This window comes from Ziziphus jujuba, chromosome 9, assembly GCF_031755915.1.
Source record: "Ziziphus jujuba cultivar Dongzao chromosome 9, ASM3175591v1".
NCBI classification, from domain to species: Eukaryota; Viridiplantae; Streptophyta; class Magnoliopsida; order Rosales; family Rhamnaceae; genus Ziziphus; species Ziziphus jujuba.
The window spans coordinates 4,314,314-4,333,527 of record NC_083387.1 but is presented as its reverse complement, the minus strand read 5'-3'; the positions used below and the strand labels follow the sequence as shown (position 1 = coordinate 4,333,527).

General features: G+C 36.5%; 2 protein-coding genes and 1 long non-coding RNA gene across 3 annotated transcripts; 2 read left to right on the top strand and 1 right to left on the bottom strand.

The window, feature by feature from the left end:
- Positions 1–686: 686 nt before the first annotated feature.
- LOC107425850 (PRA1 family protein F3) lies at positions 687–1,124 on the top strand. Its single transcript, XM_016035894.2, has one exon. The coding sequence runs from the start codon at positions 687–689 to the stop codon at positions 1,122–1,124; it is 438 nt and encodes a 145-aa protein (XP_015891380.1).
- A 9,341-nt stretch (positions 1,125–10,465) lies between these two features.
- Positions 10,466–12,627, bottom strand: LOC107405694 (uncharacterized). The gene is made up of 4 exons (XR_001580533.4): positions 12,389–12,627; positions 11,469–11,573; positions 10,854–10,984; positions 10,466–10,745 (listed from the first exon to the last, which is right to left on the bottom strand). It is a non-coding gene; the product is annotated as an uncharacterized LOC107405694 (long non-coding RNA).
- Positions 12,628–13,866: 1,239 nt separating this feature from the next.
- On the top strand, positions 13,867–14,448 carry LOC125424093 (PRA1 family protein E). The gene has a single exon (XM_048480429.2). It carries the CDS (start codon positions 13,867–13,869, stop codon positions 14,446–14,448), a length of 582 nt encoding a protein of 193 aa, XP_048336386.2.
- The last annotated feature ends 4,766 nt before the right edge of the window (positions 14,449–19,214 follow it).

Sequence of the window (19,214 nt, the reverse complement as noted above, 5' to 3'; positions counted from 1 at the left end):
AAGGAATTTTAACAGCAGGGTTCTCAAATTTAAATAAGAAAATTTAGTTTTAATTAGCTATTTTAATATCACATATTTTAATTAGCTATTTTAATATCACATAAGTTAAATTTCTATTTACGTAAATCAATTTTTTTTTAAATTTGTCTTCGTTAATAATTTAATACTTTTACTATTCACCAAAATGTAAAGATTAATGTGCAAGTACTCAGTGTACTGAGCTGTTCTTTATACAGCATAACCGCACAACTAATTTGCCTTAACAGAAACTAATACACTACTAACTTCCGCAACTAACTGTACGCATCAGCAACCGATCAAAGAACTATACAGGCAACTTGTTGTAACTAAAATGCTGACGTGGATCCTTTGCTATCTGAAATACACTTGTAAATTTTAACATTTTGTTGGGTTGGTTAAGGGTAAATAGCTTGGGAAATAAAATAAAAAAAAAAGAAGTCCCAGCTGCTGAAAGGACGTCGGACTCATTGAACCAGAAAACGGCGTCGTCGACCTCTTTTAATCGCACACTTACTTTTCTCCTTCCATCCTACAGCCGTATAAATTTCAGACTATACCAGCACCAGCACTAATTCACAAAAAGCTCTATTCTCGCTCGCCCGCTCTCTCCCTCTCTCTCTCTCTCTCTCTCTCTCTTTTCTTTCTCTCTTTCTCTAGCGTCGTTCATGGCGCAAGATGATGAAGCTCGTTTGCTGGAGTTCTTCAACTGTCCCAGCACCTTCGGCGAAGCCACAACGCGTGTGAAGCACAATCTTTACTACTTCCGCATCAGTTACTCCATCGCCATCCTCTATATCCTCTTGATCAGCCTCTTATGGCACCCACTCTCCATGGTCATTTTCGCCGTCTTCTTCCTTGGCTGGCTAGCAATTGGATACTTGTGCAATGTAGATCCAATTGAGCTCATAAACTGCACAATCGATTGCCACGGGTTCTTGGCTGTTCTTTGGGTCCTCATCCTTTTTGCTCTGATCTCTACCGGTTTCTGGCTTAATGTCTTGGTTTCGATCTTGATTGGTTCTGCGCTTGTTGGAATCCACTCCTTGTTTAGGAGAACGGAGGATCTGTATTATGTGGAACCGATACTCACCGAGAGTCCATAATCAGCCAGAGGGTCGATGTGGCGTCACATCATTGCTGATACAGAATCAGACATGGGCTTTGGTTTTGGTAATTCTTGTTCTTGATCGTCAAAGGCATATGGAAATTGTAAGCTCCTTTTTGTAGTAGCTAGTGTTAGCAGTTCATGATACATTTTGTTCATATTGCATTAATAGTGTTTCGGTCTTGGGTTTTATCCTTTGCTTTATTGTTTTACTTAGTTTTTTTTCGATTTGTTGTAGTTTCTTTTTTTTTCTTTTTTTCTTTTTTTCGTTGCGCAAAAGGTTATGTAAATATAAAGTGGATCTTTCTTTGCTTAATAACACTGAATGAATTACCTGGTTTGAAACCAATTACGACGTCGTTTTTCAGTGTGGTTGGATGAATTTATATTATAGTTCTTGGAATACTGCTTTTCATAGTGACTTAGGACCTTGAAATTGGTCATGCCAAATTAATTTAAAAAAAAAAAAAAAAAAAAAAAAAAAAAAAAAAACAGTAATGGACCAAAGAGAAACTAACACTAACAAACACAGTGCTCAATAATATTGGTATTATGGACAAAACAATAATAATAATAATAATATCGGTCTTACATAAATGGCTTATCCTTACGGAAACAATGCACGTAATTAATTAGAGTAGACATTCGGGATATCCTACACCAAAACGACGTCGACCCAAATGAATCTCTATGAACATCGTCGTTTCGTTTTCCTCTTTCATTTATCAAAATATCAAATTCGCCAATTGCTTTTTCCCTTTCTCCCTGACAATATTTCAGTTCTCAAACCTTAGCAGATTAAGCTTGAAATGGAGTCGTTTACAGGTTGATCCGTTTGAATCTCGTCAAGCTTTGACAAATTGAGAACATATCTTCTTGAAGCTTATAATGGAGAAACGTTTTAATGAGCTAGCTTTTGCTGATTCAGTATTTTGTTGAATGTTTTTGTTTTCTTTTTTCCTTTTGTTCTTTTAATTTTGTTTTCTGTATTTGGGAAAGAAGTTCATTTTTATAGACGAGTTTTACTTTGGGTTTCAGTTTTAGTTCAAAGATGCATATTCTACTTCTTTATATCTTTAGTTTTAAATTAAACACTCAAGAGTGATAGGACTAGTAGTCAAGTTTGATTTAGTTTAGGACTACTTGTCAATAATTCTATTTTTAACCTACCCAAAATAAATAAATAAATAAATAAAGTGTTCTATTTGTTTCCTCTGTTTTCTCTGTTCTATTTGGCTAATCACCCATTAAGTATAAAAAAAAAATTCCATTGACCAAAACAACATATTCTTGGATTATCAAGTCCTTCGAACGTAGAAAGTAAAAGCAACATATTTGATATTTTGATATTTCGGCAGCTCGATCAAATATTTGACAAGCAACAACATATTTAGTTGGGTAATTAGCTGCTGATGTAAACTCCAAACTAAGTAACCTTTGTAAAGTCCAGCCGCACCACCACTGCACCGACAGTGTGAAGACTGCACAGCCACCATTTTTGACACCACTGCACCGACGGTGTGAAGACTGCACAGCCACCATTGTTGACAATGGCCATTGCTGCACCGAAAATGCATTGCTCAACAATTGTGGGCTACTGTCAGAAGCTGTTGAAGATTGTGGCCATGCAACCGACTTTGTAAGCCTATAAATAGGCTCCATCCCGTTGTATGCAAGCCAAGCCAAGAAAGCAAGCTCAATATTATCCCAAGTGAGGAATATTGAGAGAAAACTCCGAGAGAGAGAGTGTTTAAGTTCCAGAGAGAGCTCGAGAGAAGAGTGAGCAATTCCAGAGAGAATTTGAGAGTGTAGAGAGAGGTTCCACGTGAGAATCCTCCATGAGAGAAGTTTTTATTTTTGTATTCTATTTCTAAGAGATTAATAGAATTCTTTTTATTTTTCTTCTCATATTTCTTCTCTAAAGTGGTCAGAGAACCACAACAAGTGGTATCAAAGCTCCAGGTCGAGAGCTTGGGTTCAAAATTTGAAGAAACAGAGCCACTGTTCTTCATGTTGGTGTTTCGAAAAGTTGCTCAAATAATTAATTTGACAATACCAGGTGAAAGTACCCGACGAGACGAGAACAACGAAGTTCGCCGGAGAGAAACGCAACGTCTCACGTGCCCGCACGCGCCGCCTGAAGTTTTCTGCAACAAGTCACGCGCCTCACGCACCCACACGCGCCGTCTGGAGGTTGAAGACGACCACGTCAGCAGACACGTCAGCGCACCCTGCCACGTCATCTGCCATGCCAGCCGACACGTCGTCAGCCATGCCATCCGACACGTCATCTGCCACGTGTTGACACGTCACCATAATCTGCCACGTCATCAATATTTTATGAAATTACAAAACAGCCCCTAAAGTATTGGAAATTACAGATTGACCCCTGTAGTTTCTGTATTTACAGGTTGACCCATAAATTTTGTGAAATTACATATTTGCCCCAAAATTTCTGGTAATTATATTTTGACCCCGGAAAAGTCAAGTCCACCATTTTCGGCCGTTCCGGACGCAACGGTTAATTCCGTTTTGCCAAATTCAGCTCCATTTTTGGTCAAGCCATAATGTCAATGGAAGAATCATCTTCGGGAGCTATGGTTAAGCTTACTGCCACAAATTATACACTTTGGAGACCTCGCATGGAAGATCTCCTCAATTGTAAGGATCTGTTTGATCCTATAGAAGCTAAAGGAGAAAACCCCGATCCCAGCAAAGTAGCAAAATGGAAGAAATTAAACAAGAAAACAATCGGTCAGATCAGGCAATGGATCGATCACAGTGTCTTCCATCATGTAGCGAAGGAAACGGATGCATATGCCCTCTGGATAAAATTGGAGGACATGTACCAGGCCAAGACTGCTCGGAACAAAGCCCTATTGCTTAAGCGATTGGTAAATTTAAAATTACAGAGTGGAACTTCTGTAGCCGAGCATACCAGTGAGTTCCAGAGCTTGATAAATCAACTATCTGCTGTGGATTATCAACTAGGGGATGAGGATCAAGCCCTCCTACTTCTAAGCTCTCTTCCAGACAGTTGGGAGACATTGGTAGTCTCTCTCAGCAATTCGGCCCCGAATGGCAAACTTACTATGTCTATGGTTAAGAATACCCTATTTAATGAAGAGGCCAGGAGAAAGGACATTGGCATGGATCAGTCACATGCCCTCGTCACAGAGAGAGGAAGACAGCAAAGAGGTGGTCGAGATAGGGGGAGAGGCAGGAGCAAGAGCAGAGGCAGATCTACAGACGGTAGAAAATCATCATATAAGTGCTATCATTGTGGCCTGGAGGGTCACATGAAGAAGAACTGCAGAAAGTTGTTGAGAGAGCAGAGACTCCAAGGTAATCAGCCGAAGAAGGATGGAGAGACACTAGTCACTGTTACAGGAGAAGTGGCGCTCTGCTCCACCGAAGAAGAGACATGCCTTCATATATCAACCCAAGATGTTGAGTGGGTAGTCGATACTGCAGCATCCTACCATGTCACTCCACACAGAGATTTCTTCAAAACGTACAAAGCAGGAGACTTTGGTACGGTAAAGATGGGAAATTCCAGTTTTGTAAAGATTATGGGAACTGGTGATATTCAGGTAAAAACGAATGTTGGTTGTACAATCACTTTGAAGGATGTCCATCATGTTCCAGATCTTCGGCTTAATCTACTTTCGGGAGCAGCCTTAGACAAGCAAGGCTATGACAACTACTTTAGTAAAGGCACATGGAAAATGACGAAAGGTACCATAGTTGTCGCCCGAGGACATATTTGTGGAACGCTGTACAAGACTCATGTAAAGATATGTGCAGATAGCCTCAATATTGCAGAAGGAGAGGCGTCTCAAAATCTGTGGCACCAGAGACTCGGTCACATGAGTGAAAAAGGATTGTCCACTTTGGCAAGGAAGAAGCTTATCACTGTTTGCAAGGATGCTGCGCTAGATCCTTGTAATCACTGTTTGTTTGGTAAGCAACATAGAGTCTCCTTCAGTTCCTCTGCATCGAGAAGATCAGAGTTGCTTAGTCTGGTGCACTCTGATGTTTGTGGTCCCATGGAGGTGGAATCATTAGGTGGCAACAAGTATTTCCTGACCTTCATTGATGATGCTTCACGGAAGGTGTGGGTATATTTCTTGAAGACAAAGGACCAGGTATTGGATTACTTCAAACTGTTTCATACCATGGTAGAGCGTGAAACAGGAAAGAAGCTGAAATGTCTCCGCTCAGATAATGGAGGCGAGTATACTTCCAAGGAGTTCGATGCCTACTGCAGAAGACACGGCATTCGACATGAGAAGACGGTCCCTCGCACCCCACAACATAATGGAATAGCCGAAAGAATGAACCGAACCATTATGGAAAAGGTCAGAAGTATGATCAGTATGGCTAAGCTGCCAAAGCCATTCTGGGGAGAAGCTGTTCGTGCCGCCTGCTATTTAATCAACAGATCACCGTCAGTACCGTTGAATTTTGAAATTCCGGAGAAAATGTGGTCGGGTAAGATTCCCTCCTACTCTCATTTAAAAGTGTTTGGTTGTTTAGCTTATATACATGTATCCAAGGAGCTCAGACAGAAGCTCGATGCAAGATCTACTCCATGCATCTTTATAGGATATGGAGATGAAGAATTCGGATACAGGTTATGGGACCCGAAAACAAAGAAGGTTATTAGAAGCAGGGATGTAGTATTCCATGAAAACCAGAAAGTGGAAGACATTGAAAAGCCCAGAATGTCTCCTAATTGTAGTTCTAGTGCCGAGAATTTTTGTCCTAATCCAGCACCAGCACAAATAGCCACAGAAGATAATGAGGTACATGAAGATATACCAGAAGCAGACCAGGAGGAAGAAGGGGATATTAAGCAGGGGGAGACTCAATCCTCTCAAGCAGCTGCAGGGCCATCACAGTGGTCAGATGATGGTACATCTCCTGAAACCAGTGGTTTACAAGTTCGGAGATCTGAGCGAGGCCGAATTCCATCAAAGAGATTTCCAGAATCTGAGTATATTCTGCTTACTGAAGAGGGGGAGCCAGAGAGTTTCCAGGAAGCTGTTTCTCATCAAGAGAAGGAAAAGTGGCTGCAAGCAATGCAAGATGAGATGGAATCCTTGCAGAAAAATCATACTTATGAGTTGGTTGAGCTTCCAATAGGAAAGAAGGCACTAAAGAATAAATGGGTGTTCAAGCTCAAGAAAGATGGCAGCGGAAAGGTGGTGAAACACAAAGCCCGATTGGTGGTCAAAGGATTTCTTCAGAAGAAAGGAATTGACTTTGATGAGATTTTTTCACCAGTGGTAAAAATGACTTCAATTCGAGTCATTTTTGGTTTAGTAGCAAGTCTAAACCTAGAGCTTGAACAGATGGATGTGAAGACAGCATTTCTTCACGGTGATTTACATGAAGAAATCTACATGGAGCAGCCAGAAGGATTTGAGGTTTCAGGGAAAGAAAACCTTGTATGCAAGCTAAAGAAGAGCTTGTATGGCCTCAAGCAAGCACCAAGACAATGGTATAAGAAGTTTGACTCGTTTATGGTGAATCAAGGCTATAAAAGGACTGCAGCAGACCAGTGTGTTTATATTCAAAAATTTTCAGGTGGAAACTTCATTGCACTTTTGCTATATGTGGACGACATGTTGATCGTTGGACAAGATGCAATGAAAATTAGTCAGCTGAAGAAAGAATTATCTAAGTCCTTTGATATGAAAGACTTAGGACCAGCTCAACAAATTTTGGGAATGCAAATAATCCGAGACAGGAAGAATAGAAGGTTATGGCTATCTCAAGAGAAGTATGTTGAACGGGTGATAAAGAGATTCAACATGGATAAAGCCAAACCGGTTAGCATTCCACTTGCAAATCATTTCAAGTTGAGTAAGAGATTGTGCCCCTCATCCAAAGAAGAGATAGAGGAGATGGCTTCAGTACCATATTCTTCAGCGGTAGGAAGTCTGATGTATGCAATGGTGTGTACCAGACCAGACATTGCTCATGCAGTAGGTGTTGTGAGCAGATTTCTTTCAAATCCTGGAAAGAAACACTGGGAAGCAGTCAAATGGATTCTCAGGTATTTTAAAGGTACATCGAAGCTGTGCTTGTGCTACGGGGGAGGTGATCCAATCTTAGAAGGCTATACAGATGCAGATATGGCCGGAGACCCTGATAATAGAAAGTCTACATCAAGTTATCTCTACACTTTTGCAGGAGGAGCTGTGTCATGGCAGTCAAGATTGCAGAAGTGTGTTGCTTTATCCACTACTGAAGCAGAGTACATTGCCGCAGCGGAAGCGGGTAAGGAAATGTTGTGGTTAAAGCGTTTTCTCACAGAATTGGGCATCAAGCAAGAAGACTACAAGATACATTGTGATAACCAAAGTGCCATGGATTTGAGTAAAAACTCAATGTATCATTCCCGTACAAAGCACATTGATATCCGCTATCATTGGATACGCGAAGTAATAGATCAACAGTTGCTGAAACTGATGAAGATCCACACAAAAGAGAATCCAGCAGATATGCTAACAAAAGTTGTTGTTCAAGAGAAGCTGAAGCTATGTAGAGACATAGCCGGAATGGATGGCAGATGACCATCAGTTTTAAATGCGGCTGGAGGGGGAGAATTGTGAAGTCCAGCCGCACCACCACTGCACCGACAGTGTGAAGACTGCACAGTCACCATTTTTGACACCACTGCACCGACAGTGTGAAGACTGCACAGCCACCATTGTTGACAATGGCCATTGCTGCACCGAAAATGGATTGCTCAACAATTGTGGGCTACTGTCAGAAGCTGTTGAAGATTGTGGCCATGCAACCGACTTTGTAAGCCTATAAATAGGCTCCATCCCGTTGTATGCAAGCCAAGCCAAGAAAGCAAGCTCAATATTATCCCAAGTGAGGAATATTGAGAGAAAACTCCGAGAGAGAGAGTGTTTAAGTTCCAGAGAGAGCTTGAGAGAAGAGTGAGCAATTCCAGATTGAATTTGAGAGTGTAGAGAGAGGTTCCACGTGAGAATCCTCCATGAGAGAAGTTTTTATTTTTGTATTCTATTTCTAAGAGATTAATAGAATTCTTTTTATTTTTCTTCTCATATTTCTTCTCTAAAGTGGTCAGAGAACCACAACAACCTTGTCTGCAAGCTGGTAGGAGTCTTTGTAAAGTTTACCATAAGTTCCAAAAGTTTACTTTTGGTTAAATCAATCTTTATAAGAATAAAATAAATAAGAAACTTGTTTGTTCTATAACTTAGTTGTATAGAACTAGTTTGTAATATGTAATAAATCGCTAAAATTTTAATGCTTTATGTGTAATAAACCGCTAGCCTTTTTGAATTTTTATTTCTTCTTTTTTTATGGGGGGAAGTATGACCATAAATTGTAGACTAGTTTGGAGAAAGATTGTAACTTTTAAGTATGAGAGGATTTATGATACAGATTGAGACAGATTAAATAAATTTAATATATAATCTAAAAGATATGATTTTCAGTTCGAATTGGATTTCTTATACGAAATTAAATAATGGATGGCAAAATGAAAAAGCAGAAATCATTTTTAAGCTGTTGGCACTTAACTAGACCATTTATTTAGCTTGGCCAAATTTTGTTATGAGTTTTATTTCAATTAAGGTTGCAAGATAAAATTATGAATGTATTTTTCATGCCGTTTTGAGTTCATTATTAAAAATAAAATGAGAATCAAATGAAATTTAAACTAAATTAAAATGAAAATAAAAACTAGTTTATTGTCATAATTATATTAGAACATTACATGATAGCTATACTCTTGGAAAAAACTTAAAAAAAAAAAATTCCCCTCCCCTAGAACACTCCATCTCTCTATCCCCCATTTTTCTTTTTCTCTCTTATTTGCCTACCTCTCCAACATTCTATTCTCTCTCCACATCCTCCCTCCCTATCTCTTTTCTATTTTGTTCTACTTTCCTCTCCCTACCTCTCTACATTCTCTTTTTCCTTTCTCTCCTCAACTTACATTCTGACTTTCCTCTGTTTTCTTTCTTTAGTTTATCTTCCTCCACTTTCTTTCTACTTTCTTCTCTTTCTAATTTTTCTCTTTAATCCTTAGTTACAAAATTCTATTTGCCTTTCCATTGACATTATTGTCATAAGGTAAAATAGTTTGAGCGACAAACTATCAACTTTAATTTTGTGAAATTCCAATTTATGTCTTTATCTTAAGTTTATAAAAAGTTCAAATACTTATACAATTTAATTTCTATCCAAAGTTGTCCTAACTTTATAAAACTGTACACTAAATTTTGATATAGGTTTCAAAAAATAAATTAATTAATTAAATTTTGATATATATATATATATATATTATAGATTCTCAAAAAGTTTTCTAAAAGTTCTATGCGAGAAATTTTGTAAAACTAGAACTTTTCTTTTATAATAATAACACAAAATAAAATGATGTAATTACGTGAATTAAATAAAAATATGCTATCTATTTTTCCAAACAAAAAAAAAAAAATTGACCATCAAGATTTTTGTTTTCAACTTAGCAGTATTTTTAGAAAAAATATTTTAAATCTGAAAAATACACATATATTGGTTTTATATATATGTATATATATATATAAATTGTAAAAACTGCACATAATTAGATCTACTTTTGCATGTAATTTTTTGAAAAGTTCTTTTCCATGTAAAAAGTCAATTGCATTTTTTGTTTTGTAAAGTAGTATTATTTAATAAAAAGTATTTTTTTTGAAAAATTAAAAGTGTATATATATATATATATATTTTAAGTATTGTTGATTAATATATGGTATATATTATGTTTTTTAAGATCATTTTCTGTTTTTCCTTTTCCAAAACAAAATCAGTTGCATTTTTCTTTGTTTTTCTTTTAAGTATTTATTCTAATAAAAAATATTTTAAGAAAAAAAAATAGTAGATTATATATATATATATAGCCCCTTTTTTTTTCTTTTTTTTCTTTTTTTTTTTTTAACCTCAAGGACATAAATTTTACACGAAATGTAAAATTAATAGTTGAGGAATAAACTATTATACCACATGACAACAAGTTCAATAAAAATTGCAACAAGAAAATGCAAATAGAAATTAATTTGAGAAAATAGAAAGGAATTGTAATAAAAAGAAAAGTAAAAAGATAAAGAGTATAAGAAATCAGAGAAGATAACTAAAACAAAGACCAGTAGAAATAAATAGACAGAGAAAGAGGAAAAAAAGCGAAGAGAGAAAGTAAAAGAGATGAATAAAAGAGAAAGCAGAGAAATAAAAGGCAGAGAGAAAACAAATAAACAGTCAGGATGGGTGATTGAGAAAGAAAAAAGAGAAAGCAAAGACAGAAGGAAATGAAAAATTGGAGAAGTGAAAGAGAGAAAGAGACGGGGACACACACCACATCACACCCACAGCAGAGAGAGAGGAAGAGACCTGGTAATCCCGGCAGTCTTCTTCCTCCCAAACCCACAAGAATCTTCATCTTTTATATTTACAATTATTCTACAATTGTTTCTACCAAAATAAAACAAAAAAATATTCTACGATTGTACACAATACAATCAAATTAACACTCTACAAGGCTCTCTCTGCAGTTTTTCAATTCTTCATTTGCATTTTGTAGAAGATGGCACTGCAAAAAAGGAAAGAGCAAGTGCAAAGTGATATTCAAAACTGAATAAAAACCACATAATTTTAAAACTGCAAACAAAATCTGCTAAGAACCGTTTGATCAACATACCACCTTGGTAGAAAACAATTATGTCACTTCAATTCAGAAACATAATCAAACTCAGAAACAATTGGAGAATCAGCATTGACGTCTTGACTTCTCTTCATAGACTATTTTCAGATTCTTCAAAAGATTTCCCCCTAGAAAGATTTTCAAACACAAGAAATGAATTATCTGAATTTATAAACAAGAAAATGTACCAAAACCACAGATTTCTATTCCCAGAAAGGGGGGAAAAAAGAGTAAAAAGTAAAAACTTTACTTTTCTTGGCCGAAAAAGAGTATTCCTCTTCCGTCCACAAAACACAAGAAACAGATAATTTAAATCTATATTCACTCTTCCAGGTAAAAAGAAAGTTGACCTCAAAATCCATACGTCTCATTTTTCAAGGTCTCGTTTTCTGCTATATATATATATATATATATACACTAAATATATATATATATATATAATTCAAAGACTATTAATTAAATACGATACAAGAAGTTTGAGCCAAAAAAAGAGTAAATGGGATTCTTTCTAGATTAACATGTTATTAGTTAGGGACCTCAATTTTCAGGCTTGCAATCAAAGAGTTAAAAAAGGAAGATCAATAGGGAAATGGAATGCCTAAACATACGCACCTTCATCTGGATTCATCAGATTTGGAACCAGAACTTAGACCTGCCGCGGATTGAGATCCAGTTTCTTCAGCCTTTGCTTTTTGTCATCTGGGTGTGGACGAATTCCTTGAACAATACAACAGATAAGAAACCTTGTTTAGTCGGTATATTATATCAGAAAGGAACCAATCAGTTTCTGTGTGTATGCAAAAAACAGAGAAAACACAGAGATAGAGGAGAGAATACGATTGGAAAAGTAGATATTCTTATTTCAAAATATGACCGTTGCATCAAACTAGCCGTTGGGTTGGAATTTAACTTAATTAATAAATTATTTTTAGTCGCATCAAACTAGCCGTTATTTAACTCTATTAATAAATTCTTTTAAGTTGCATCAAACTAGACGTTGGGATGGAATTTTAAATGAAACTGTCGGCTTGGTCATAAAACATCTGTTTTACATCTTTTCTTTTTTTTTTTTTTTTTGGGATGGAATTTTAAATGAAACTGTCGGCTTGGTCATAAAACATCTGTTTTACATCTTTTTTTTTTTTTTTTTTTTGGGATGGAATTTTAAATGAAACTGTCGGCTTGGTCATAAAACATCTGTTTTACATCTTTTCTTTTTTTTTTTTTTTTAAAAAAAAAAAAGCACAAATAATCTATATAACATTTTTTTCTTTTTTTGGAAAAAGATCATATTACAATTTTCAAACTAAAAAAAGTAAACAAATTGGAGAATCAGATCAAACAATGAATTCAAACTTACTGACCCATTTAGAAAACTTCTTTCCTTGAAGAAAGATTTTCAAAAACACAGCATAACGAATTATTTTAATCTATATTTATATACATTCTGCCAGGTAAAAAGAAAATTAAACGGACTAAAACTCAGATTCTATTTTTCCTAGAAACCAGATTCAAAAGAAAAAGTTCTTTACCTGCTTGATAGAAAAGAATTATATTCTACTTCCACTTCTTCCTTCCAGAAAAAGATCATCGGCAGAAGCAATAAAAATGAAACAGAATCAAGAGAAGAATCGCTGAAACACAAACTGGATCTCTTCAGAAAACTGACAAAAAAAGAAAAACTCATTTGGAGAAGAGAGGACGATAGCCTTCAAAATCGAAAAAGAAAGGGGAAAAATACAAAAAATAAAATAAAAAAAATAGATGTATCTGGAGAAGTGCAAGCGACCTATTTATATTAGAGTTCAAAAGGTTTAAATTTTGAAATATGACCGTCGGTCGTCGAACTAAGGCCGCTGGGATAGTTCGAATTGAAAAAAATTTTGAGAGCTATTGGGCCTTTGGAGGATTGGCCCAGATTTGGTCTAGCAACACCTCTATTATTAGTAATTGGGCGGAATTTGGACTGGCAAAAATAAAGCTTTACTTTTTCACATTTATTATTTTTATTTTTATTTTTTTGTAATATTTTCGCATTTTCATAATCATATAATAATAAATCGTTTTGTCATCGGGATATACATAACACTAACTCAGTTACTGAAGGAGAAGACTCTCGGGCAATATAATTAAATTATTTTTTGTTTGTTCTTTTTTTTTTTTTTTTTTTTTGGGTAAAAAGGCAATATAATTCGTAGCTGATAAATAAATACCCAAAGATTTTTTTTTTTTTTTCCCTCAAATTGTTGCTTCACTTTTCTTTTTACCCCTCTGGTACTCAGAAGTAGAATGGTAAGTATTTTATGTTATATTATTTTATAAATCTTGAGTTAAAACTCTCAACTACTGCTAATTGTTTCTTCAATTAGAGGGAGTTACAATCAATAAAAAAAAATAAAAAAATAAAAAAGAAGGTAAAAATTTAAGGGAGTTGTTATCTCATTGTGGACTAATCGAAGCTAAAGCATGTAAGTAGGTCGAATGGTCAACCAAATACACATTGCTCCTTAACGAATTTTAACAAGAGGTTTTCCAATTTAAGTAAGAAAATTTAGGTTTGATTACGTATTTTGGGGTTTGAGTATCTATATGCACACTAGAATACAAAACTCAGAAAATATATGCAGGGTTAGGAAGTACTAAAAAAGAGCAAGTGTAACAGTTTATCAGTATTAAATAAGTTTAGAATAGTAAAATTTTTTGAAAAGGCTAGCATGTAAACAATGTCGATTAAATTTCAAAAACGAAGTCGTGCCTTTTTGTCAAAATCGCTCGATCTTTTCTTTAGTCCTCTAAATTTCAAACTATACCATAACTAACTATTTTTTTTGGGGTAGAAAACTATACCATAAGTAACTTACAGATGGCTCTCTCTTCTTTCTCTCTCTCTCTTGAGTCTCTCTCTTTCTCTTGGTTGAAATAGTCGGTTCCTTGGTCTTCAAGCATTTTTAGGGCCACATTTTATCTTCAAGACTTCAACTTCAAATCCAATCACTGATCAGTGAGCAATATGGGGTTGAGCATCCCAAACAGCTTGGTGGAAGCCGGAAGGCGTATGAAGCAGAATCTATGCCACTACCGCACCAGTTACGCCTTCTTCATCCTCTTTATCTTCTTCCTCAGCCTATTTGGGCACTCATTCCCGATGGTCATCCTGATCAACTTCGTGTTCGGCTGCTTTCTCGTTTACCTGTATGACCCAGACCCAAACCCAATCGTGCTCTCTAACTGCTGCACTCTCGATAGCATCGCGATCTTGGCAGTTCTTGGGGTCTTCACCATTTGGGCTCTACTTCTCCTTACCCACGTCTGGTTGAATGTCTTGGTTTCGATCTTGATTGGTTCTGCGCTCGCTGGGTTACACGCCTTGTTTAGGGGAACGGAGGATCTGCATTCGGATCGCAGCGATCAGGAGCCTCATCAAGATCGCGAGCTGGTCGAGGTTGTTGACTTTGGGAATAATCGCACCACCACTACTCCTACTGCTTCAGACGCCGACCAACAACCTCATCAAGATCGTGAGCGGGTCGAGGTCGTTGACGTTGGGAATCCCACCACCACTACTACTACTGCTTTAAACGTCGCCGATTGATTTTATTTCTTAGTTGGTATTTCGTTTCTTTCGCTTGTACGTATTTTTCGCTCGTTTTCTTGTAGTTTCTGTTTTCGTTCCTCGAAATCAGTTCGATGGTCATTTGGGGGTCTCATCCGTGCTGGTACGGAATCAGATGCTCTATTCGATCGTTAGATACATATATTACTTGGTAATTCTTTGTTCTTGATCTTCAGAGGCTGGGAAATTAAGCTTCTTTTGTAGCTAGTGTTAGCATCTCATAATACATTTTTTTGGTCTTATGGCATTAATTCAATATTCTTGGGTTTTTTTCCTTCACTTTTATATAGCTTTACTTCGTTTTTCAGTTTCTTGTAGTTTCTTTTTTTCATTGCGCAAAAATGTTTATAAAATGTACAGTGAGAATCTGTTTTTGCTACACAAGTGTGGATGGATCAACTTTTTTTTTTTTTTTTTTTGAAAACTTGGAAGGATCAACTAATCCTATTTATACTTAAACCAAACATAAATAATTATACTATATATACTTAATTTCTGGAATATTGCTTTTTCTAAGTCATTTATTAGTACTTTAAAATTGGACATACCAAATGGCTTAGGCCTATGTAACCAGTGCACGTAATTAGATTAAAAAATGGAGAAAGCCTTCACCTAAACGACGTTAGCCTCGTCAGTCTAAAGTATAAACTTTCTGTCTTTTGTTTATCAAATTATCAAAATAGCCAACTGCATTATTTTCTCTTGCTCCCTGACAATATTTAAGTTCTGTAACCATATATATACCTGAAGCTCTAAGGTAATATAAATTCTTGCCATATTTTTGTTGATAAATACCCATAGAATTTTATTTTTTTAATCAAATTAAGTACCCAAAAATCACTTCATTCCCTCCCCCAAACCCACACCCACACCCCCCCCCCCCCCCCCTTCTTTTTTATACTCGGTCCTCAAATGTAGAAATGGAAGTGTTTTAGACAATTTTATTTTATTAATCTTGATTTAAAACCCTGAACGTACTATAAATTGTTACTTCAATTAGTTGAGGGAGTTACTGTAAGGCCAAAAAAAATAAAAAAGTTAAAAATTTAGGGGTTTAATTATTATCTTATCGTAGACAGAATGCAACTAGGTCGATTAATGGTTAACCAAGTAGACATTGCTCCTTAACGAATTTTAACACCAGGTTTAATTTCCTATTCATATAAGAAGAATTTAGGTTCAATCACCAATTTTGGGGGGGGGGGGGGGGGGGGGGGGGGGGGGGGGGGGTTTAAACATATCGATATGGTTGTTAATTTTCAAGTCTGTTCAAAAAAAATTTAGAACCTTAGAATACAAAACCCAACAAAATATACAGGCCTACTAAGTACTAATTAGAAAGAGCAAGAGGAAGTGCAATTACAATATTATTAGTATTAATAAGTTAAATAATTATGTATATTATAATTAAAGTCCAGCATGGAAATAATGCCGGTTGAATTACAGAAATGACGTCGTCACCTTTTTTAATAAAAAATGCGCTCTTTTCTCTACCCTCCCGTCAAGCATTGACATGTTAGTGCAACGTGGCTAAATCTTATTTGTGGATGGGAAATGGAACAAGAATTGGAGACAGACAATCGGGCTTCCTCCTTTTTGTCCTATAAATGTCAGATTACGCCATAACTAACTCACAAGTAGCTCAATTCTCTCTCTCTCTGGGGGTTTGAAGTAGTCGGTTCCTTGATAATCAAGGGTTTTGGGTTAAATTTCATCTTCAACGGCAAATCCAGTCATCGAGATCGGTGAGCAATATGGCTTTGAGAATCCTAGACAGCTTGGTGCAAGCAGGGATGCGTATAATGAACAATCTTTGCCGCTTTCCCGCCAGTTACGCCATCGTCACCATCTTCTTTAGATTCTTCTTCGGCCTCTTCGGGGACTCTTTCTCCAATGCCATCCTGAGAAACTTCGTCTTTGTCTTCTTTCTTCTTTCCTTGAACGACGACGAAAACCCATTGCCTGCGCTCTTCGAGTTCATTGTCGATGTCTTCGTGATGTGGGCTGTTGTTGTGGTCGTCACCATTTCGTTATACGTTTTATGGATTAGAAGCCATGGCGGTTCGGAGGATCTGCAATTTCGATTTCTATAACGACGATCAGGAACCTAATCATCAAGATCGTACGTACCTGCTCGATCGAGGTCGTCCTTTGGAATCCCAACCACGCCTACTACTGTTTCAGACGCCGCAGCCGATTGATCCTGTTCCATGCATTTTGGTTTTACAGCTAGCATTGGTTCATTTCTTGGGTTTTATTCTTTCGCTTTTTTTAGTTTTTAATTGTTCGTTTTCTTTTAGTTAATTTCTCTTTTCGTTCCGCAAAACAACAAACTGTTCTGCAAATGTACATTGAGGCTTCCTTTGCTACGTATAAAATGAATGAATGTATACCACCTGAGGTTTAAATAAGCCAATTATGAGTGTGGTTGATAATGTAGTTATATCATATAATTTCCGGAATGCTTTTTTTTTTTTTTTTTTTTAAATTTAGTTGAACATAAACAAATCTTACCAAGTTATGGCACCGCCACTGAATAACAGAGTGTTGAACCAAAAGTACAGTAATGACACAGTGCTCGAATGTATCGGGAAGGCTTTTTGGAAACAATGTGCGTATGATAACAGCATTACAATTTATATTGGAGAAAGCATGGGCCAAATTCGAAGTCGACCCTCCTTATTGAATAATTCAAAAACGTTGTGTTTTCAATTTCAAAGACAATTTCGATTCTTTTTTTTTTTTTTTTTTTTTTTTTTGTACTTCGTAAAAAATTCTGGATGATAATTTGATATTTTGTCCAAAATGTTAAGATGGTAAAGAAATACCAACTACTCGTGTACTGGAGCTGTTATTTTTACAGAGCACAATTAGTGCACGTCTAACTTAATACAGTTATAATCAACTTCTGTAACTAATTGTACACATCAGCAACTGATTAACAAACTGTACAACTTGTTGCAACTTGCAAGTGAGATGCTGATGTGGACCATTTACTAGCTGATACGATTTCATCATACGTAATTTTAATATTTTAAAGAATTATTTATAAAGTTTTAAGGGTTAAACAACTAAAAAAAATTAGTTTATAATAATGTCACGGATAATCTGACAGTAGCCATAATTAATTGGAAGGGTTTATTTGAGTACAGAATATAGCTTATAAGTGTCTTAAAATTCCAAATACCAAACTCCAAAGCCATGGGGATAATCCAACAACAAAACGGCGCGTCACTCCTCTTTGAATGGCGCAATTCTTTTTTTCCCTCCCTCTTTTAGTCTATAAATTTCAGAGCATACCCGAAACCAACACGCAAAAAGTGCTCTACTCTCTCTCTTTCTCTCTCTCTCTCTCTCTCTCTCTCTCTCTCTCTCTCTCTCTCTCTCTCTCTCTCTCTCTCTCTCTCTCTCTCTGTGGGTTGAGCTTGAAATCGATTTGGGGTTACATTCTCCATATCTCCATTAATGTTGTTGATCAACATGGAACAAGTTCTTGAGAAGTGCAGCGTCCCAAACAGCTTCCTCGAAGCCAGATTCAGAGTGAAGCAGAATCTTCGAAACTTCGGCACCAAATACACCACCGTCACTGTCTTTATCCTCTTCCTCAGCCTCTTTGGCCACCCAATCTCCATGTTCCCCTTCATCAATTTCGTGATCAGCTGCATTCTGGTCTACATCTACGACGAAGAACCACTTGTGCTCTTGAACTGCTGCACTGTCAATGTGTTCGCGATCTTGGCTTTTATCGGGATCTGCACCGTTTGGGCTCTGCTTGTGATCGGCGTGTGGATGAATGTGCTGGTTTCGATGTTGATTGGGTGTGCGATTGCTTTGATACACGCGGTATTCAGGACGATGGACGGTCTGTATTTCGACGAGGAAGGTCTTCAGATGCTGGAGTTCATTCGCAATCCAAATCCCTATCCCGTGCCTACCGGTGCACACGGGGAATGATTTGGTAATATTCTTGTTCTTGATCTTGAAAATGGCAGAGAAAAAGCTTCTTTGGCTAGCGTTATAGCAATGGTAATCCCTACATTTGGTTGTATTGTATAGCATTGGTTCATTTCTCAGAGTTTAATATTCTTTTTGCTTTAGTGATCTTGTTGGTTTTCTTGTTACGTAGTTTATTTTTTCGTTGTGCAAAATGTTCTCTGAATGTACAGTGACGCTTTCTTTGCTACATAATAATGAATGAATTAGTATATACCTCGGGTTTAAAGCCAATTATAATGTCGTTATTAAGTGTGGTTAATGAAGTTATTTATTTTTTTAATATATAATTCCTGGAATTAATGCTTTTTCTAAGTCATTTAAGGATCTAAATAACACGATATTGGAAACCAAAAAAATCAACACCACGTTGCTCCAATATATCGGGATATCACATAATGGCTTTTGGAAGCAATATCAATGCACGTATGTATATGATAGGATTACGTTAATGAAAGCCTGCGCTAAAACAACGTCGATCGAGCCCCAGTGAATAATCCATAAACGGCGCCGTAAGTGGATCAACCTCTGACCCTCACCGTTTTGTCTCTGCTCATTACCATATTGGTTGCTTGTAGTTTTTCTGTTTTCTTTTACATATTTATTTGTTTCTCTAAATTAGTGACGTAAATACTGCTTTGTAAATTCTTTCATTAATAGACTTCTTTAATTACCACCTGGTTTAAGCCCGTAAATGATGGTTACTTATGGAGGTGTGTTATCAGGGTACTCTGCATAAAGCACGCAATCTT

What these genes read in the sequence shown, in the direction of transcription:
- LOC107425850 (XM_016035894.2), top strand. Translation starts at nt 687, where the DNA reads ATGGCGCAAGATGATGAAGCTCGTTTGCTGGAGTTCTTCAACTGTCCC.
- LOC125424093 (XM_048480429.2), top strand. Translation starts at nt 13,867, where the DNA reads ATGGGGTTGAGCATCCCAAACAGCTTGGTGGAAGCCGGAAGGCGTATG.